The sequence below is a fragment of the Bemisia tabaci genome, chromosome 5, assembly GCF_918797505.1.
Source record: "Bemisia tabaci chromosome 5, PGI_BMITA_v3".
Taxonomy (NCBI): Eukaryota; Metazoa; Arthropoda; class Insecta; order Hemiptera; family Aleyrodidae; genus Bemisia; species Bemisia tabaci.
Window position 1 is genome coordinate 54,379,064 of NC_092797.1, and position 22,762 is coordinate 54,401,825.

General features: G+C 38.5%; 1 protein-coding gene and 1 long non-coding RNA gene across 5 annotated transcripts in view; one reads left to right on the plus strand and one right to left on the minus strand.

Moving 5' to 3' along the window:
- LOC109039853 (glutamate receptor ionotropic, kainate 2) overlaps positions 1 to 22,762 on the plus strand; it is a 68,126-nt gene that overhangs the window by 23,555 nt on the left and 21,809 nt on the right. For all 4 annotated transcript variants that reach the window (XM_072300950.1, XM_072300952.1, XM_072300951.1 and 1 more), the window contains exons 3-7: positions 1,300 to 1,461; positions 20,114 to 20,298; positions 20,920 to 21,077; positions 21,838 to 21,979; positions 22,432 to 22,542. In XM_072300950.1, the coding sequence (XP_072157051.1) occupies positions 1,300 to 1,461; positions 20,114 to 20,298; positions 20,920 to 21,077; positions 21,838 to 21,979; positions 22,432 to 22,542 (758 nt within the window). The remainder of the gene's footprint in view (positions 1 to 1,299; positions 1,462 to 20,113; positions 20,299 to 20,919; positions 21,078 to 21,837; positions 21,980 to 22,431; positions 22,543 to 22,762) is intronic.
- Positions 8,410 to 14,231, minus strand: LOC140224576 (uncharacterized). Its single transcript, XR_011899853.1, has 2 exons — positions 13,741 to 14,231; positions 8,410 to 8,602 (listed from the first exon to the last, which is right to left on the minus strand). It is a non-coding gene; the product is annotated as an uncharacterized lncRNA (long non-coding RNA).

Consider the following 22,762-nt stretch of genomic DNA (forward strand, 5'->3'; position numbering starts at 1 on the left):
AAAACATGTAACGAAACCGCTCGCCATGAATGTTTCTGAGCTGTGCTTTAACTTTTGCTGAAACTCGGGCTATTCGCATTTTTCTGAAACTCGATTAGAGGTGGGAGAAGTGAGCTGAGATTTCATAATGAACCCACCGGTAAAATTTTAGAATGTGTCAGCTTATTGTTTCGAGGAAAAGAGGAATTAATGAAAAATATCTGTTTTTTTTCAACTTTAGTACAATGAAAGTTATCAAATAATGCGTGAAATTTGGCTGAAATCCAGGTTGAAGCGAGAGAAGTTAGGCAGATTATTAAGCATAAAATCCACCAGTAACATTCATGCAATCCCGAGTTTTTTGCCATAAAAGAAAATAATATGTATTTTGGGGATATATCCTTTGCTTACCTCAACAACATAAAAATCTGGTAAATTCTACTCCTAACTCTTCTCAAAACTTAGTTTTCAGCTAATTGAAATGAGATAAAATATTCAAAGTCAGGTTTCTACTCATATCAGTGAAACATATTCGTAACAACAATTGCTGCAGACGCAGCTGAAGGCGAATTGCTGTCGCACATGAAACGCCTTAAAAGAGTCAAGTATGTAATGAGCAAAAAAAATCAGCACGCACAACAAATTAGTAACAACATTTGTTGCAGGCGTGGCAGAAGGCGAATCGTTTAGTTAAAAAAATAAGAGTATAATAGGTAGTCAGCATGTAACGAGAGGGTATGCATTAAAGCGACATGAATCTAATGGAAAATAAACCAGTTTTTCAAAGGAAAATAAAGAAAGGCTGGAAGTCTGCAACATCGCAAACGGAGATACGTGATTTCACACTGGGTCATGGATATAGTCATGTTTTGTAAAAAATTAAATTATTTTAGTCAATATTGTAGCATTGGTCTGGAGTTAGGTTTCTTGAGGTGAGAAAGGACGCACGGAGAAAAAAACCTCGTACGTGGGACCCGAAGTTTAGGTCATGAAGGATCTCTGAAGTTTTCGGATTGAGCATCTGAACACTTTAGGTGTAGCTGTCGAGGTTCAGATAACACATGTGAAACTTCAGTTCTTACTTCAGATGTGAGAACCGAAGTTTTTCGGATGTGAAAACCGGAGTACTTCAGATGTAAGAACTGAAGTTTCAGATGTGTGATCCACACCTCAGCAGCTGGACCTAAAGTGTTCAGATGCTCAATCCGAAAACTTCAGAGATCCATATGACCTAAACTTCGGGTCCCACGCACGAGGTTTTTTTCTCCGTACGGGATGTGGTGTTTTTGTGAAATTGTGGATGTGGTGTTTTTTGTTCAGGAGGTCTGTTCCACCCCGGGGACCACGAGCAGGAGTTGGCGTTCCAGTACGCAGTGGACAAGATCAACAAGGACCCGACCCGACCCAGCTTCTCCCGCTCCAAGTTCCTCGCCCAAATCGAGAGGATCTCCCCGCAGGATAGCTTCCACGCATCCAAACGAGGTAACCACTTCTCACATCCAAACAACTAACAACTTAATATCGGGAAAGCCTCCAAAAAACACAAGTGATAGGATTGCCGTAGTCAGGGAAAACCGGGTTGCCACAGTCAGGGAATACCGGGAAAACCGGGAAAACCGGGAAATGTCAGGGAATTTCATAAAGTCAGGGGAAACCTGGAAATTTCGGGGAAAATGATGAAAATGTTCGGGAAAAATTGTTAATTCACCTTGATCTGCCTCTGAGAATGGGTTTGACGTTTTGAACAACAAATTTTGCCTGAAAACTATTTCAAATTATGTCTTTTTAACCATCAGGCATATCTTCAACTGTCAGGGAATTTTACTCTTTGTCAGGGAAATCAGGGAAATGTCAGAGAATTTTAACTTTCAAATGCTGTGGCAATCATAGGAGAACCGGGAAATGTCAGAAAATTATATCTTCCAAATGCTGTGGCAATCCTGGGAAAACTGGGAAATGTCAGAGAATTTTAAAAAGTCAGGGAAAACGACAAAAGCGTCTGGGAAAAATCGTGCTAAAATCATAGTCCGCAATGAGTTGATTTCGTCCTTGTTAAAGCAATTGAGCGGGTGGTTAAGTAACTCCAATAGAACACGGTAGTCCACCCGCACGTGGGTAGCGCTCTAAGTTGCCACATTGTGCTATTAAAATATGCGCACTTTGCAACCAGGAATGGAGAAAACTGCTTGCTTATAGCACAATTTTGCAATCCCGCGTTCTAAATTGGTTCGCAGCGGGGAAACGTGTGAACCATCGGAACGCACGATATGGAAAAGCGTCTTTTGAGAGAATATTCAGCACCATCGTCTATCTCTGCCGGCGCTTTAAGAACGAATTTGCCCAGCTCCAAGCTCTAGTCGCTGTGATTGGAGGATTACTTGCAAAGTTGTCAAATCTCTGAAAAACATTCCGATCTCCGCGTTAAATCTACCCTACGAACACTAAAACGTTGACAAATTCTCTTCAATGTATAGAAAATTTTCCGGAAAACTTGCAAATCACCCTCTGTAAATTTTCCAATGATCATCCGCTACACTAGTTCAACCTGACCAGGGAAAATATTCTCAACTTTTCTGAAAAATAAATATTTTATTTGGAGGACTTCGGGAACGTTTTGATGCTTATGTCGTCACCTTCCGGCCAAAGTATCACAAGCGCCATGCGACGTCTAAAAATTTCCGCTGCCAATTTTTTTTTTCACAGAGAAATTGTTGGTTGAATCTGTTTGAAAATTTCACTGAATTTTACCGGCAGCATGAAGAAAATTCAATGAAATCGGACAGCTTCGTTGCAAAATTTTTGGTAAAAAAATGAAATAGCGGCGGATATTTTTAAACTTCACATGGCACTTATGATACTTTGGCTGGAGATGGCGATGTGACATTCTTCGTCAACGTGTCAGAATATCCGTGCATTCTCTCGTAAGCTGGCAATGCTAAAGTTCCGCCGGAATGTGTGTTAATCGGATCAAATGGCGAGTCGAAGGGATGCGGAACCCCAAGGTCGCGCGGACAAAGTAGGTAATGCTCAGCAGTGCCCCCAGATAGTGTTTTAACGCTGCAAGTATTTCCTGCACCGACGACTTTCAATGTTTCGTATTGACATCAGCGCGAAAGGTTATTAGAACGCGCGGTTAAGATTTTGCATACAATTAAGCTTGTTACGTTGACAATGGTGCAAAGGTTAGGGGGTCACAGACTGCCACATTAACCCGGAAGAAAGAAAGGAACCTAACGCTGCCTTATGCAAAGGAACCAGTTAGTTCTTTGTTAAAGAAACGGGCTGACTTCAACTGGGAAAAATTAAGTCCTACAGTCTCTATCTTAATATTATGAAATTCCTGCAACAAAATCAAAGCCAGGCTTTGATTTTTTTTCTTGGATGTTAAGTGGAGCACCCCCGGATGGCTGAGATTATTGGATGCCAGGTAGGGCATCCCCGAAGGTTTTATTCCCTATAAAACACGTATCAAATTGCTGAAATTCGTACCCAGTCGCCTGGGTCAATGATTTGCCTTCAATTGGCCGACTATGCAAAATGACTGTCGTTGCGCACGAATAGTGGTATCAGAATTTCGCATTAAGAATACTTGGCTGGTTTGAAGGCGCTCTCCTGTATCGTATCTGAGTGGTCCTGTACAACGATGTTGAATAGAAATGAATTATTATTTTTTGCAATCAAAATGTGAGCCCAAAGTTTATTTTTAAACACTGTTTTGAGCGCTATGGACGGGGAGGGCTCTTTAAATATCTTTTTCTATGATACATTTTGATGTTACTTGGTTTCTCCTTACTAAATTTAAAAGATATTTTACAGGGTTCCCAGCGATCTGGAAAACCTGGAAAAGTCATGGAAAAAAATGGCCTGGAAAACATGGAAAAGTCAGGGAATTTGCTCCAAAAGTCTGGACTTTTTTCAAGTACTGAGAAAAAAAATTAATAAGTAAACAAATCAAAATAAAAGAATTGTGTGTGTGTTACTACCAAACCAGCACATATTTTGTCGGCGTTTAGCCGAAGGTAAAACCCTCGTTTCCACCGTCCACCACGAGGAGGAACCGACATCAGACGGCACGCTTCCACCGTCCAACTTACAACTCCCATGGCATACGTTAATTTGAAATTCAAAATTTTGAAGAAATTTTGAAAAAATAGAGAAGAAATTTTGAAAAATGGAGAAGAAATTTAAAAGACAAAGGCATGGGGCTCATGCCTTTGTTGTTAGTGAGATTTAATAAGGATAACCTTATTTTTAAAATTTTTTTTAAAATTTAATAATTATTAAAGATCTCATGCCATGAAGAGTTGGGTTGGCGTTCTGGGCGCACCCTCACTCACAACAGTGAACAATTCGCCAATGACCGAATGCAGGGAACTCCTCTACCACCGTGCGATCCAGCAGTGAGACAACAAACTCGTAACTGGATACTCTCTACAGAGATAGAGATTGCTGAAACTTTGTCCGGCTTGTTCGGCCCAGGAGAACAGAATACCCTGAGCCACGAGGCCCCGGAACTCTCGTGAAGTATTCGGCTCTCCTGCATCAAAACCTACTTCAATCTGCAACATCGCCCCAACCACCAGCCCGTTTGAGAGGTGTCCGACCCTCCGGTTCCGACTTTGCCTGGTCTAAAGTGTCCCGGGGGGGATGACGGCTTTAGACTTAATGCGCAAGCATCGGCAGATACCGGAGGTTGACCAGTACAGGATTGCCAGGCTTCGATCGGTCACCCCTGCAATTGGTCACTGGCGAATCGCGCAAAGTCGGTCACAGATCGGGATTTTCATACCACTGTGTACCGGTTGATCCTTGCACCTCGCGGTTCAAGGATATGGCCTAACTACTATCAGTGGTCCTCTGAAGATCATCGTTCCCCTCATGTTCCTAAGGTTCCGCTTGATCTCTTCCGTAAGCCAGGGATATGGGCTAACAACCAAGGTAATAACGTACCAAGGTTCCGCTTGATCCAAGGCTGCAATGGATATGGCCTAACATCCAAGGTGTAAACAGCCCTGCTGCGCGCGAAGCAGGGCACCGAGGAAGCGGTTGATCCATGCCCGAGCGTATTAGGGATATGGGCTAACAACCAAGGTAATAACGTACCAAGGATGCGCTTGATCCTAAATTGCTCGTTACGATGTGTGAAGAGATATGGGCTAACAACCAGAGGCGAGGGAGGGTGCAGAATCACAACAGGTTTGCCGGCGTTTGGCACGGGTCAGAGACCCGCCCCAGGTCCACCACGAGGAGGCTCCGGCACCAGACCCTTTTCTCTCTCTTCCCACGTTTCCTCTCGCTTTTCCTCTCGATTTTCTTCTCACTTTTCTGCTCGCTTTTCCTCTTGCTTTCCTTCTCGCTTTCCTTCTCGCTTTCCTTCTCGCTTTCCTTCTCAATTTCCTTCTCGCTTTCCTTCCCGTTTTCCCTCTCAATTTCCTTCTCGCTTTCCTTCTCGCGCTTTCCTTCTCAATTTCCCTCTCACTGTTTTACTGTGTGCTATTTCACTGTTTTATTCTCTTTTATGTTCTCTCTATTCTTCTCTTCTTCTTCTCCCATGTCTCTTCTTTTCTCTCCTCTCTTCTCTCTTTTCTTCCTGTTCTTTCTCTTATCTTCTTCTTCCTCCTCTTTCTATTCTTCTCCCTCTCCTCAAACTTTGATTTTACCCTATGCGAAGAGGTACTTTCACGAATGAGCCGTAAATAGTAGTTTTTTTATCGTAGAATATAGTCTATTTGATCCCCAGGGAATCTAGTAGCCAGTAATAGACTTCTGACAGTGCTTCAGAAGACAAACGCACACTCCGTCACCGAGACAGAGAATTGACGAAGGAATTGATTCGGTCACTTCATTCGAAGTGAGGAAAAGTCTCAAAATGGTGAGCAATAGAAAAATGTTGATCATCTTATTTATAATCAAGAATCTCATTCCTAGACAAAAGTCCTGAGGACAGAAGAACTCGCGATCCCAGTGGCGTGGTGTGAATTGCGATATATCGATTGTTATGCCATTTAAATCCATGGTAAAAAATCGATTATTAAGGTGTTCGCTACGAACACCCTGTTTATCGATCCTCTTCCATAGGTTTAAATGGCCGATATATCGCAAAGCACGCCACGCCACTGCACGAGCCGTCCATTTTTCATCATTTATTTCGGCAGAAATAACGTTGAATCAATAAGAAACTCAATGAAACTCAATGAAACACAACTACACCGAAACACACTCGTTCATCATATGTATGAACTGATATTAATCAAAATTAATCATTTATTGTCTCAAACTGTGCTTTTTGCTAAGTCCTGACGACGGTTGAGGCCGAAAAGCTTCGACTATTAAGTTCCTGAATTTCAAGTTAACGTGATTTAACAGTTTATTTTAACCCATAGCACTGGCTACCCAACAAACCAAAAATTACACAAAAACTACCACCATAATGTCGTAAATCAACACTTTCAATACAAATTGTCATTGAAAGAGCAAAACTGATCAAGACGAATTATAAATATTAGTCGTAAAACAGTAACCTCAGGCGGAATTTTTTTCGTTTTGCAAAACAACCTCTAGTATACCAATAATGAAAGTTTTGGTGGTTCACTTGCCTCGGCACAGTAAAACTAAACTTAAGAGGGCTCATCGTTTCCCGCGTGAAAGAACGTAACTTCATTTCAATGTTGCCAAATGTCCCCTCGCAAATTGGATATTAAGTAGGAGGATCTTGAACTTTCCTAACTGGAAATTTCATTGATAATTTTCCCCGAGATTTCATGCAAAATTAAAATAAAAATTACACAGGCACATTTTCATTAATTTGTTTTACAAAGTTGTGCCTGAAAATTGCACAGGCATAACTTTGTAAAATAAATTAATTGTTTGAGTCAATTTGGTGACCTTGGAATGGAGTTACATTCCTTCGTACGGGAGACAAGTTTTACATTTAAACGTCTGGTCAGTTCTACTTATATGTGACAGACGAGGGTTAAATGGACTACATTTTGCAATTAGGAACTAAAATTTCTGGCTCATCCTTAAAAACACTTTTGTGCATCGGGAAACTAATGGCTCATAAGTTATTTCTAAACTGAGTCAGAAATTATAGTTCCCAAGTGCAAAATGTGGTCCAAATGAGTCTGGAGGCTATTGGAGCGGAGGAAAACTTATTATTCATGTGGAAGCTACCTTTCATAACTATATGCCGGGCCCCTTTTACTAGTGACCAGATCTGTAAGAGGAGACCTATCTTTCTGGGGACAAAATTCCTTTATTCAGGAACTTTGATCCTAAATCTCAAAAACTGTCGTGAAGCTTGAAGACAAAAATTCCTACACGGAAAAAACGAGCTTAGGGTTGGGACCTACATGTTAGTGCTGGACACTAACGAGGGTTAGGTCAAATGGAGCCACCAAGTCAGAGTAGTGCTGGGCACTAAACAGCTCGAGGCTGGGTCACTAAGGAAGAAGTAGTGCCAAGCCATAAAGTGACTTTGGAGCGAGCGTAAAATATGAAACGCCTCCGTCTGGGACCGAACTCGGACCGCGCCGGTGGAAGACCAGCGCGTTACCACCAGGCTATGGTGGCTCCAACGTTTTATGGGTGAATTTACACCTGTTAAGCGCAACTACGTCTCGCGGCATCTGATTAGCACTACTCATGTTCAGTGCCCACCTGTACTGCCTTCCGGTGTTGAGCTGTGCAGCGCTTAGACGCCAGCCCTCAACTACTCCCCACTAAACGGCCAGTAGTGCTCAACACTAGTCTTGTTTTTTCCGTGTAGGTTGTAGAAAAATGTTGTTCATGTGTTCGCAAAAAGTTAAGAACAATTTTCTTCCGGAGGAGAAGCTCTTTTTACACAGATCCACACACAAATGGACTGCATTTTGCAATTGAGCACTAAAATTTGTGTCTCAAGTTTAGAAACAACGTAAGTACCCATAGTATCAAATGCACATAAGTGTTTTTATACACGGAAAAAACGAGCTTAGGGTTGGGACCTACATGTTAGTGCTGGGCACTAACGAGGGTTAGATCAAATGGAGCCAGCAAGTCAGAGTAGTGCTGGGCACTAAACAGCTCGAGGCTGGGTCACTAAGGAAGAAGTAGTGCCAAGCCATAAAGTGACTTTGGAGCGAGCGTAAAATATGAAACGCCTCCGTCTGGGACCGAACTCGGACCGCGCCGGTGGAAGACCAGCGCGATACCACCAGGCTATCGTGACTCCGACGTCTTATGGGTGAATTTACACCTGTTAAGCGCAACTACGTCTCGCGGCATCTGATTAGCACTACTCATGTTCAGTGCCCACTTGTACTGCCTTCCGGCGTTGAGCTGTACAGCGCTTAGACGCCAGCCCTCAACTACTCCCCACTAAACGGCCAGTAGTGCTCAACACTAGTCTTGTTTTTTCCGTGTAGATGAGCCAGAAATTGTAGCTCCGAATTGCAAAATTTAGTTCAAATTAAGTAACGTTGACTCAGACCGCTCTCGGCGCTCTCTGCTCAATCTTCACCAGATTGAAGGCAAGAAGGAAGTAAAGCAGTCGATAACCTAACAAGGTTTAACAGTTAATTTCCACCACGACGCACTTTTAGACCCCGGCTCGTCAAAAATTCTTCCAAAGACACGAGGCACTCTGGAAATTCATGAATAATCTTCCAAAATTGTTACATATCGTTACTTTGCTCTATGATGACCCATGTCTCCAGTAAAAATCTTAACTTGAGGATACGTCTGGTTTTAGAAATACAGCGTTGACAAGTTTCCATATTTAAGCTATAAAGATTATCGTATTATCAAGTATCTTACTTTCTGTAAACAACTGTCATTGGATGTTTCATGATATTTTAAAACATTTTATCAACAGTCAGTGTACATTTTTCTAAAAAAAATACGTTAATAATAAATAATTTTTCTACGTTAATGCTGCTAATTCTGTTGATACAACGTTGCAAACTTGACATCACAGACCTATAAAAATGCTCATTTTGTTCCGTTTTTGAATTAAAAAACGAACTTATTGACCACCTAAAGGTATGATAATGTGGTTTAGCTGAAATTCTATGATAAGATTATTCTTGTGTAAAAGTTTTACCGCGAGTGTAAGTATAGATTTAACGATACAGCGTTGCAAAGTTTATGTATATAAGCTTTAAAAATGTTTTTACTTTTAAGTTCAGTGTTTGTTTGTTTGTTTTTTTTTTGTTTTTTTTTTTTTTTTTTTTTTTTTTGTTTTTTTTTTTGTTTTTTTTTGTTTTTTTTTTGTTTTTTTTTTTTATGAAAGAAACCATCAACGTTATCTGCAGATGTGAGATTGATTTGTAGTGATACAGCGTTGCCAAGCTTACAATTTTGAACTCAACGAAACATGATTTTTTTTTAAAAATTTTTTTTTCCAGTTTAAGATAAAATCAATGGGTATCATCCCTCATATCAATCCAAAATATCAAGGTCTGATGTCTGTTCCAAGTGACAATTGGTTTTTGCAATAATACTTTCGCCAAGTTTATTCACAATTCTCTCCAAGCAATAAATAATAGACGATTTTAAAATAAAGATGCTTCCAGTAGTTATTTGATTTTGCTTATTTTTTTATTTACATTGACATTTTTTTCTTTCATTTTTATATGACTTTCTACCGTACATTATTTTTCATTTTTTTTTATTTTTGTATCTTTTATAGTTTTTTATCTTCTTCCTTCAAAATATTTTATTCATGTGATGCTTCAGTATCAGTCCTGTCTTGCCTTCAAATCTTTAGAAAACGCCTCAACATGATGCCAATTTTAAACTTTCACCCTCCAAAAGTCATATTTAAATAATTTTAAAATTCTCTCTTAAGGAGGCGTCTGGGTTTTTTATACATTAACGCAACAGTGATTTAAATATTCTATTTAGGTTTTAAATTATATTTATTGTTTTGTTGGTGTATTTATTATTTTTCGTTCATTTAATTTACTTTGCATTTTTTTTTCTTTTCTTTAATATTTTCAAAATCTTCCATTCTTACGTTCAACATACTCAGTTTTTTAAGGCATAATGAATGTATCGTCTGTATCAAGATTTATTTCTACTTAAAAAAAACCCAAACGCCTCCATATCCTATGTTAGTTTCTTCATTACACCTAAAAAAGGTTGAATTTGCAACTAAGTCTAGGCAGAATATTTCAGATCTTGAAAGCAACGCTGATGCTGAATCATCCATTGTATTCCAAAAATCCTCTGGAATTACATTTTAAAGTAAAATAACTATTCGAAGTATCCTTATATTTAACTAATTTTATACAATCGAATGTTAAAAGAAAAGCAGATAAAATTTGCAACGAAGTTATTTTAATGCAATTGTTACCCAGGATCAACATAAAGCCTCACATTTCGCTTCACACTATTAACCATTAACTCATATTGTATCTTGTCTCCAATACAATAACAATAAAAAGTAGACATTTTCATAGATGAAAGATGTAAACTTTGCAACGCTGTATTGCCCAAAATTATCGTATACTGATTAAATCTATGCTATACGTCTAAACTTTGCAACGCTGCATTGCCTAAAATTATCGTATACTGATATAAATTTTACTATGAGTCTGCGAGTATCTCCAATTGTATATTTTATGTCTCAAATACTGTTACAATATACAAAACTATAAAAAATGGGTATTTTTAAAGGGCAAGAATGTAATTTTTGCAACGTTGTACTGCTATTAACGGCTCATCCACAATTTGAAACTTTTTACTACGGATTTTCTTATAATTTTTCAGTTACGCGTCATGTTTACTTGAAACTTACATTACTTGTTACTTACATTACTCTGAAATTGGCTTTTGGAAGAAATTCCTCAAAAATATGAAGATTTTTAAGACTCAAACATGCAAACTTTGCAACGCTGTAGCTCCAAAACCAATGGCGTGGCGTGAATTGCGATATATCGATTGTCATGCCATTTAAACCTATGAAAAAGGATCGATAGACAGGGTGTTCGCAGCGAACACCTTAATAATCGATTCTTTACCATAGCTTTAAATGGCATGAGAATCGATACATCGCAATTCACGCCACGCCACTGTCCAAAACCAAGCGTATTCTCAAGCTAAATTTTTTACCGGAGGCTTGTCTCATCATAAGGTTTCATTTCGGTCACGTACGAATGAAATCCCAGGGTTTCAAAAAAGGTCGCTCCTCTGACATAAGGACGTATCTCACTTTTCACATGAACCGCAGAAAGCATGGATTTGAATGTGACCCAGGGCTCACGAGGAAATTGAGATTCGCCCTTTCGTCAGAAGAGCGACGAAACGGAGCCACTCATTGGGACGCTTTAATCTATTTTCCTCCCTCAATTGGACTGCATTTTGCAATTTGGAACTATAAATTCTGGCCCGGTTTAAAAAAAACGCATGTGCCATTAGTATCCCTATGCACATAAGTGTTTTTTTTTCAGATGAGCCAGAATTTATAGTTCCAAATTGCAAAATGCAGTCCAATTCGTCGTTACCTCCCACGAAAGAACATAACTACATTTGGAGTACATTTTGCAATAAGGAACCACTATTTCTGACTCTTCCATAAAACCACCGTTCTGCACAGGGAAACCAATGGCATATACGTTGTTTCTAAAATGAGCCAGAAATAGTAGTTCCTTTTTGCAAAATGTGGTCCATTTCATTGTTGCCAGATTTCGCCTCGTAAATTTGAATTTGTAAAGGAAAATGTTAGGTATTAATTGTACATTTCACTGATTTTTCCGCTTATCTCATGAAAAAAGAAAATAAATTTTGGATAAAGATTTCGCTTTCTCGTGTTTGTGAAAAATTGAATTCTTTGAATCAATTTGACAACCTTGGAATGGAATTACGTTTCTTCGTCCGAGAAATGACAAAAAATGAAGCTGAATCCTGTCGTAGCTAATTCAGTGAATAGTTTATTCTACAGAATCTTGGAAAAATAAGACAGTTAAAAGGCATTATGTTCCGTAGTTCTGCAGTATTACAGAAACAGTACATCATGAAAAACTAAGCACCGTCAAATCGTCGCTCCTCAGACGTAAGGGCGTATCTAGATTTTTGCATGAGCCTTAGAAAGCATAGAGTTATACGGAGCACAGGGGTCACGTAGAAATCAAGTTACGCCCTTACGTCAGAGGAGCGACAAAATGTAGTTAAGTTGATTCTACCTAAAATCGCCCGAATGATGACAGCGGCGATGATCAGCGTTGAGGAAGAATGAGGGGCTTGTAGGACAAAGCGCGTAAGTGCAGTTTTTGCTACCTCGAGAAATATGTGTTTGAAGTTTTGAAATTACATGGATCCTTATGGCGGAAAGAAAGTTCAAACTGACTTTTTGAAGCTTAAAAATTGGATGAACGCCATATTTTGTGCCAGAACGACGTGCGAAATATCGCGTCGATTAGTTTCATTTTTTCAGCTACTCTTCATTTTTGTCGAATTTTGAGATCCCAATTCTGTTGTCAGGAGACTAGAGCACTAGCTTACCAATTTTAACAATGAAATTCAACGTAATAAAGGCGTGGTTTTTTTAGAGAGAAAATATCGCATTCGAGTGCACTTTCGATATCAGTATCGAATGCGATGTTTTCTCTCTAAAAAAAACCACGCCTTTGTTACGTTGAATTTCATTGTTAAAATTGGTAAGTAAGTGCTTTAGTCTCCTGACAACAGAATTGCGATCTCAAATTGGAGTAAAATGACGAGTAGCTGAAAAAATCTGTTGCGATATATCGCATGGCATTCTGACTCAAAATATGGCGTCCATCGAATCACCTTAAGTTGATTTTACCTAAAATCGCCTGAATGATGACAGCGGCGATGATAGCGTTGAGGAAGAATGAGAGGCTTGTAGGACAAAGCGCGTAAGTGCAGTTTTTGCTACCTGGAGAGATATGTGTTTGAAGTCTCGAAATTACATGGATCCTTATGGCGGAAAGAAAGTTCAAACTGACTTTTTGAAGCTTAAAAATTGAAATTTGAGAGAGAATTTTTCACAAAATATGCACTAAGACTAGTTTTACTTGAAATCACTATCGAGAAATATGTGTTTAAAGTCTCAAAATCACACGGATCCTTATGGCGGAAAGAAAGTTCAAACTGACTTTTTGAAGCTTAAAAATTGAAATTTTAGAGGGAATTTTTCACAAAAACATGCACTTAGACTAGTTTTACTTGAAATCATTAAAATCTCAACTTTTTCAAAAACTGCACTTATGCGCCTTGTCCTCCAAGCCCCTCAAATTTTTTAGCAGCCCATTTCAAGAATTGAAATTATTGACAGTAACCGATTCATTAGAAGTTGAGGTGATTCAATGAACGCCATATTTTTTTTGCCAGAACGACATGCGAAATATCGCGTCGATTAGTTTCATTTTTTCAGCTACTCGTCATTTTTCTCGAATTTTGAGATTGCAATTCTGTTGTCAGGAGACTAAAGAATTCACCTACCAAATTTTGACAAACAAATTCATCGTAATGAAGTCGTGGGTTTTTTTTATGAGACAAAATATCCCATTCGAATGCAGTATTTCTCCTCTATTTTCCTCACGCCTTTAATACTTTGAATTTGTTCATCAAAATTGGTAAGTGAATTATTTAGTCTCCTGACAATAGAATTGCGATTTCAAAATTCGAGAAAAATGACGAGTCGCCGGAAAAATGGAACTAATCGATGCTATATATCGCATGCCGTTCTGTCACAAAATATGGCGTTCATCGAATCACCTTAATTTTCGACATAGGAGGAAGCTTGAGAGATCTTACCGTGAAGAAGCGATGATCTGCAAGGTCAGGAACAGCTCTGATGCGGAGGGTGAAGATTTCCATCCTCGTTCATCCTCTTCTCGAATGTTGGCTGCAAAGAAAAAAATTAAACCCTTTTAGAGATAAATTCAACGTAACGCATTGTTGCACATTGTCTAGTATATGGAACAGCTAAACAAATAAATTGAAATAATGTTGAAAAATAATGGAATAAAACTGCTTTTTTTACCACAAAATTACAATATTCTCACATAATGTATTCAATAATAATCAATTTTCAACGATTAAACATTTTTATATCGACGACTTAAGGAGATTTGATGGACGCCATATTTAGTGTCAGAAAGGCATGCGATATATCGCATCCATTGGTTCCATTTTTTCAGCTACTCGTCATTCCTCTCCAATTTTGAGATCGCAATTCTGTTGTCAGGAGACTAAAGCACTCGCTTACCAATTTTAACAAAGAAATTCAACGTAATAAAGGCGTGGTTTTTTAGAGAGAAAATATCGCATTCAAGTGCAGTTTCAATATCAGTATCGAATGCGATGTTTTCTCTCTAAAAAACCACGCCTTTGTTACGTTGAATTTCTTTGTTAAAATTGGTAAGTGAGTGCTTTAGTCTCCTGACAACAGAATTGCGATCTCAAAATTGGAGAAAAATGACGAGTAGCTGAAAAAATCTGATGCGATATATCGCATGCCGTTCTGACACAAAGTATCGCGTCCATCGAATCACCTTAAGTGTAGAAACACGCGTTTCCGTCTGCTACTCAACAGATTTTCTGTCATACTTCATTTTTTCTCGGGGGAACTGGTCTACCTAATTTCTTTAAAACTTCCGTGATTTTTTTTCAATGTTTGCAGAATACTTTGTATAAATTTCAATCTATGAAGTTTGCTTGTTTCTCTTTGAAAAAATAAAATAAAGGTGGAAATTTTATGACACCACAATAGAAATGCATGATTTTCCACTTTGGCCATCGATTTATGAAGAAGTTAGGTACTTCGCAAATGCAAAAAATTGCAACACATTTCAATACGCTGAATATCTCGATAACTCCACTGATCGTGAAAAAAATCTCGAGAAAATCAAAAGTTATCGCCCACAGGGATTCTCAAATTATATATCGATGGCCGAAGTGCGAAACCACCTATCTCCGTCTGCGACGTCCCGGACCTCCTGTTACACTTTATTTTTTCTTGGTAAAACTAGTCAACTTATTCCTTGAAAACTACCTCGATTTTTCCTCTCATTTAGCAAGATATTCACGGGATTAAAAACACATTGGATCTAGAGTCCAGACTCTTAAAAAACATCAACAAGAAACAGTACTCTTGATTCAATCAGAATCTAACTTAAATTAAAAACCAAGCCTCTTAATTTAAGCGGATTTCGTTTTGATTCAAGCAAAAATCCGATTGAATCAAAAGTATTTTTTCTTGTCAATGTTTTCAAGAGTCTGGACTCTAGATCCAATGTGTTTTTTTTCAGTGTTCTGTAAAGATATCAAGCCAAACAGTCGACTTAATTTTCCTCGAAAAATAAAATGGTAGCATAAAATTGACTGGAAATACGTGGTTTCACACTTAAGTCACTGATATTAAATGTAACCACACTTCTCTCGTAAAAAAAGAAGAAAAGAAAAAAAAAACATTTTGTTGATGACATCAAGCGACATACCGAATCAACGCTGAGAAATACACGCGAGCAAAATGACTTCCGAAACGATATCCTTAAATCAAACTTCACAGAAATATCACTGAAAAAGCACTACCGAAAATCCGCGCAATGACAACCGATACGAGTGACAAACTGGAACTCCACTAATTATGAAACACGGCAAACTATCGTACTGGGCAGAAAAAGTAGAGGCTCGTAGACTAAAACTTTCGACGGATAGAAAACTTGCGGAAAGTAAGATTGTTCAACTATTCACTGCACCTTCTATATTCACGAAATAATTCACAGAGAAAAATTTTAATAATAAAGTATCGAACACGAAACTAAAGTACCGAACACGAAACTACACCGACGGTAATGCACTTGAATAACACGACTATCACACGCGGTCCCGAGATGAATATATTTCCGATAAAATATACTTCCGATTTGATTATCCTCTACGCTCAAGCTCAACCCCTACGGCTGCGCGACTTCGACTGACCAAAGTACCAGAAGTTCCGAGCCCTCGAGGTCTCCAAAGTTTTCCTTGTTGTTTTCGAAAACAAAAGAGTGGCTTCGATTTCCAAAATATCCCTACATTTCGGGTTTCCCAGGTGAAAGGTCAGTGCAAGCTCACAAAAGAAAATGTCTTCATTGAACTGAAAACTAATTGGATGTATTTCTATCAAACGGAACTATGTGCGTTAAGACATTAGCCCTGAGACCCATACGAATATGTCCATAACAGGGCTCACGTCATAATTTACATAGTTTCGTTTGATAGAAATACGTCCTATTATTACAATAATTAATGAAGGTACCTGGATTTCCCGGATTAATTCATCTCTCACTTTTCACAACTTTCCTTTTTTTGCTGAAAAGTAGTGCGGGTTTGTCCATGAATCACATAACCCATTTTTCCCGACCTTTGACCTCTCCTTCTCCCTTTGTGTCAGATGTCACTTACCTCCAGACACCCCCCCCCCCCCCGAAAAATTGTGTCATTTCAAGCGTGCCTCCCTTTTTTGCGTAAGTGTGGGTCGTCACGAACCCTTGCCACGGGCGTATCACATATGAATTCAAGTGTTTAAATTACTCAAAAACAACTTAAATCACATAGGAAAAATCTAGAATCCACTCCTCCTTCAAGGCATTTCTTGACTAATCGACTCGGCTTAAATTCTGCTGTGCTAAGGAAGAACACCGCATGAAAATTCGAGAGTTGCCAAGTTTCCCTTGATAGAATAGAATAGAAATAGAATAGAAATGATAAAGAATGTAATTTTTACGGCATCCATGCATATTTTTCCTTTAAAATTTCAGATATTTACATTAAATTGCGTGCAAAATCGTCTGAAAATTTCGGGGGAAAATATTCACTATTTTCGCGGTAAATGAGTCAATTGCGTTGGTCACAAAATCGTGGTTTTATGCTTGATTCTTGTAGGTCAGCTAAAAATAATAAGATCCGTCCTAACAGCAACTTTCTACGTTCAATACTACCTAACCAAGATATCGCCCTTTGAAAAGTCAGGTTTCTGATGTCATCCATCGCGGTGGTGACACCCAGGTTTTTTTCACCTTGCTTTCATCCAAGTATCATGGTGAGTAATCAGTGATCACTGACTGATAAAAGCGAGGTTGAAGAAACCAAGGGTCTCACCACCGCGGTGGATGACGTTAAAATCCGGCTTTTTAAAAGGCGATATCTTGGCTAATATTGAACGTAGAGAGTTTGGATGGTTTTATTTTTAGCTGATCTACAAGAATCAAGCATCGAAACACGATTCTGTGACCATCGCAACTCTGCCGTGCTTAGGAAGAACGCCGTATGAACATTCAGGTGTTCTTACGGCAAAACACCAGTTTTCTGGAAAATTTGTAAAGATTTTCCTTCCGATTTTTCCGAAAATTTTGTTCTGAACTCCACCTGCGGTTCCTAAAAATTTCAAGGAGATAGATTCATACCTTTCTTCAAAAATAACTATTTTCTGAGAGGAAATTTGACAGCTCTCGAATGTTCATACGGAGTTTTTCCTTATTACGGCAGAACTGACCCAATCCGGTTTTTATCAAAAGAAACTTGGCAGCGTCTGAAGGCTCTTACGACGTTCTCCCTTAGCACGACAGAATTAGACACTAGAACTTGGATTCAATGTCCTATTGTCATGTTGCCTGGATTGTGCTTTGTGAAATCCTCTCGGACCCGAGCATCCGATGCGTCTCAATCAAGATGATCAGGATGCATTTCCCCGAAAGGGCAATTGCGCCGACACGAATCCTCGAATGCACGATGCCATGACCGCCTCGATGAAGAGATGCTTTCGCCTATAGCCATTCATCTCATCCTCATCTCGTACGCAGCATCCTGGGCTCCCGCCTTGCCAGATCGTCATAGACGTCGACCGTCATTTCGTCGCTCCTTTGACGTATGGGCGTATAACAATTTCCGCATGAGTCTTGGAAGCATGGATTTGTATGGAAAATAAAGCTCACGTGGAAATTGAGATGTGTCTTTTCGTCGGAGGAGCGACGATTTGATGCGTGATAATGTCTTGATTCGTCGATCCTTTGATGGAGGGACGTAAGCTCGTTTCAAGGTTGGAAAATTGATCAAGGAATTCGATTTTTTGTAGAAATATGACCGGCAATGGCCTGATCATTGCAATTGATCGACAAAGTTAAAGATAAAAAAGACTAAGAAAAAATATAGCGATCCTATTGATAGAAACGGTCGATTATTGAAGACTGCGGTCCGCTGTCTAAGACAGGGAAAAAGTAGGATTCGCCAGGGAATGACAAAATGAACGTATTTCTACCAAACGGAACTATGTGCATTAAGACATGAGTCCTGAGACCCATAAGTGTATGCGCATTACAGGGCTCACGGCATAAATTTACACAGTGCATCCCTTTCTCTTGTCTTTTAATTAGTACGCAATTGAAGAACATTCAAATTTGAAGGAAGATAGTGCAGGTAAATATTTTCAGCCCATGTAGTCTGTCAGGGTCGCATCAGTGCGGGCTTACTATTGAAATTGATACACCTATAAAACGACAGAGAAAGATGAAAAAGAGGAAATTAAGCTATCCTATTCATTGAAAACGGGTTGTTGTCAAAGACCAAGAGAGAAAATGACAGACGCACTATCGGGTTCCTCTTGAATTGCCGTTAGCCGGTCTATTAACTACGTCCTTTTCCCATTACTAATATCCGCTTTCACCAGTAAAATCGATCTAGTTTCTCTTTGTCCATCGCTTGGTCAACCAATTTCAATACCTAATCAGCTTGCTGTGGTGCGATTTTAACGCTGCGCAGCGCTGAGCCACGGCGCTTCGAGCGCTACAGAAGTCAAAACGCCTTCATATTTTCGGATCTGCAACACGGGCATCCTTGGAGTTTGAATAGTTGTATCCATGTGTTATGATCCTCGGCTGGCCACATTCGTCGCATCTTGCATCGCACAAGATACTTCGTAACCGCCTCAAGGGTTGTAACTGCTCAGAATATATTATTAAATAACCTCCAGAGGAGCTATGAAGATTTGCGGGAAATGAAACTTTTTTCTCAGTATTTATTTAATTTAAATTCACGTAAAAGAGTCTTTAAAGCACTATCGTATGTCATCGATAAGTGAATCAGAGAATTGGCTTCCTTGAGTAACTATTACACCATAGGTAAGAAGGCAGTGCAAAGTCTCTAGAATACATCGTCTCTGCTTGAACCATCATTTAATTATGTAGGTAATACTTTTTTCTATCCCCCCCCCCCCTCCTCAGCACTTTGGCATTTATACCGGTAGAAACCTACAGCCATCTGAATGCGTTATAGTGCCCGTAGAAACCCGGAAGACATCCATACTCTAGTCGTCCACGCTCCACGCATTTCAAATGAACCAGTAGACATAGTACCTTTTCTTCAGTTGTGGTTATTCACAGTTCATCGACGAAAGCTCATTTTACCCGTGCGAAACTCATTGAATCCAAACCTTTGAGTGAGTTGCGATCTTGTAAACGACGACGCTCAGTTTTGCATGAGAACACAATGACCAAACCAAGAAGACTTAAAAACCTCAATCCGGACTGAGCGTTTGGAATCTATTTTTTTAAATAAGACATATACCGACAAAATAAAAATCCTAGAACGCAAAACAATTCTCTTCGGGCATTTTTCAAAATTACGGCTCGATTGAAGACTCCAAAATTATGAACATTTTTTTATCAACATCATTGTACATGGCCACTCAGATAGGATACAGAAGAGCGCCTTCAACTCACTGCGTAATCTTAATGCGAGATTCTGATACCACTATTCAAGCGTCATGACAGTAATTTTGCATAACCAGCTAATTGAAGGCAAATCATTGGCCCAGGCAACACGTGCGCACATTCACGGCAATGTGATACGGGTTCTTTAGGGAGCAAAACTCGGGGGAATGAAGACTCGTTGCGCTCAACACTAGGTACTAATTTATTTTCTTAAGATAGGCTGGTTAATTGGAAAAAATTAAAACCAAACTATGAAGTAAACTCAGAGGACATTATGCATATCCAGCAAAGGCAATCATGCTCTGGTTTGGTTCACAAGGACAAATTCAGAGGCACCAAATAGCCCTCACGATGCTCTGAATTATTATTTTTTATTTCAGGACAGTTGTGTCTCATGTGCAAGTCAGGGTAATAATTTTATGATGTCTCTTTTTCAGTTTGTCATTTGTTGAGAAGTGGTGTTGCGGCAATCTTCGGTCCACAATCTAGTCAGACTGCCAGCCATGTTCAGTCAATCTGTGACACGATGGAAATCCCACACTTGGAGTCACGTTGGGACTACAGGCTTAGGAGAGAGAGTTGTTTGGTCAACCTCTACCCTCACCCTACTGTTTTGTCAAAAGTAAGCTCCTCTAGAATATTTCCTCTCCTTTATTTTTTACATGAAAATTAATCTACTTTAGCTGTGAAAGTATTCACCTCCGGTGATCATGTCTCCTTCAGAAAATTCAGTTTCTTTCTAATACTTTTCTATTGAATAATTTTTTGTTCACATTATTGGCATGAAAATTTCAATTTCTTGTTTTCTATTTATCTTAATGTTTCGAAATCTGAACTTAATTAGAAATAAGTGGTCTATTCCATAAAAACATCTTCACGTGGGTGTAAAACGTACTCTTCTGAAAAAACCTGAAAATCCCAAGATTTCCTTCCTTTGAATGTTCTATCAGCCTAGCAGCTTTTTTAGTGCATCCTTTCAAATTCTTAAGAATTAATAACATAAAAAAAATTGTTAACTTTGTTTATGAATCAAGAAAATGAGATGCGCATCATCAGAGCAATGTTAGTAAATTCAGTCATAAATTTGGATACATTTAAGCAAATTTGTGTATTTATTAAGCATTTTCACAGAAAAATAACTGTTTTTACATAAGTAAAGTTCTTTTGAGATTTTTTGGAATTTCTTTTGATTTTGAATTTTCATTTTGACTATTTTTTTTTTCTTTTATAAAATTATTTTCAGGCCTACGTAGATTTAGTCCGAGCTTGGGGCTGGAAATCATTCACAATAATTTATGAGAACAATGAAGGATTAGTCAGACTACAAGAACTTTTGAAGGCGCATGGCCCCTCAGAATTCCCTATCACAGTGCGACAGTTAGGTGAAGGAAACGATTACAGGTAATTAGGACTGGTGGTGCATATTCCCAGTTTTCTTTTCTCATCCTTTATAATATTTGTTATGATTATTCATCCCACCAACTCTATCTCTTTTATTATTGATGAATTAGACGTCTTTTTTGTATTCTCAGAATACTTGAACCAGAAAAAACTTAACTTTTTCCTCTTAAAAATCTTAGGTACGTTAAAACTCGATTAACACTTGGTGAAGCTCAGAAAGCGACTCAGGAATTTTCTTCCCAAAACACTTCTCGATATCCACAAGCATTTTCAACAAAGATTAAATAAAAGTTACATTATACAAATGACATCTGTTGCGTACATTTAGCAACAATCAGAACTATTGAATAACTATTCACTTTCATAATAATAATATTCATAATAATGCTGTGGATATGACTTTATTCACACGGGTTTATAGCATTACAATGCCTATGTATGTAGAACTTTGTTACCACGGAGACATATTAGGTTGAAGCTTAATTAGCTTTAACAACATCATTTATATTTTTGACATTGAACCAATGTTAAGCAAGAGTGACGGTCGGCACTCCACAATCTTAGCCTGAAAATAGCAATAAAAAAGCGGCTTGAATTTTCATTAATCTTGTTAAGGGCTCAATATGTAGACTTCTGGTCATGTGATTTGTTTTCCTCATGACGTTTTGAAGATAATAAATGTGGCGATTCCTTCAATTCAAACCTTGTCCAGTGTCCCATAGTGAGTGACATTTGTCTAACCTTTTCAATCTTTTTTCAGGCCTCTACTGAAGCAAATAAAAAATTCTGCGGAATCTCATATAGTTCTTGACTGTTCAACAGACAGAATATACAAAGTTTTGAAGCAAGCGCAACAAATAGGGATGATGAGTGATTACCATAGTTACCTTATTACTTCTTTAGTAAGTATTTTTCAAGCAAATTTATTATTGTGTAGTATACTGCTGTTGCTCCTCTGACAAGAGGATAGTGTAACTATACTCACAGATGAGCCATTGGTACGTAGAATTACTTGCTTTCCTAGGTTCATGTGGTAAGAAAGATACACCCTCACGTCAAAGAAGCAATGCCACGTAAATTTTAAAGTAATTAAAGCTATAAAGCATAAGAATGCTGCCTGTAAATGATTAAAAAGGTTTGAACATTTTTGGAATTTTGAAGGAAACCAGTGGCAAAGCATTCATCCTGTAAGGGATGACTGAAGTCCCTTCGTTCAATGTCTCCAACAATTATCATTTAATATTTCCAGTAGAACCATGAAGTAATTGATTTCAAGTTTTTATTTTTCCTCTTTCTCATCTTTTTCTTCAATTTATCTCTCATTTAATCTTATTTTTGATCTTGCTTTCCATAGGACTTACACAGTGTTGATTTAGAAGAATTTAAGTATGGGGGAACGAACATTACTGCATTTCGGTTGGTAGACCCTGAAAAACCAGAGCTTCTCCAAATTCTGAGGGATTGGGTGAGTAATATTATTTTGTGAAGTTTCATTGTCACTTAATCTTTGAATGTTCACAGTTATTCTAGATAATTAAGGTTTCAAAAATGCGGAGCTACATTCTCTTACCCGTTGATTAAATTTTTCCTTACTCCTTACTGAAAACTAGGGGACTACGCCCTCTGACTACTTCATGGTCCACCCATCTCCCCCCTCTGAAGTGCTTTGCGTCTACTGTGTTACT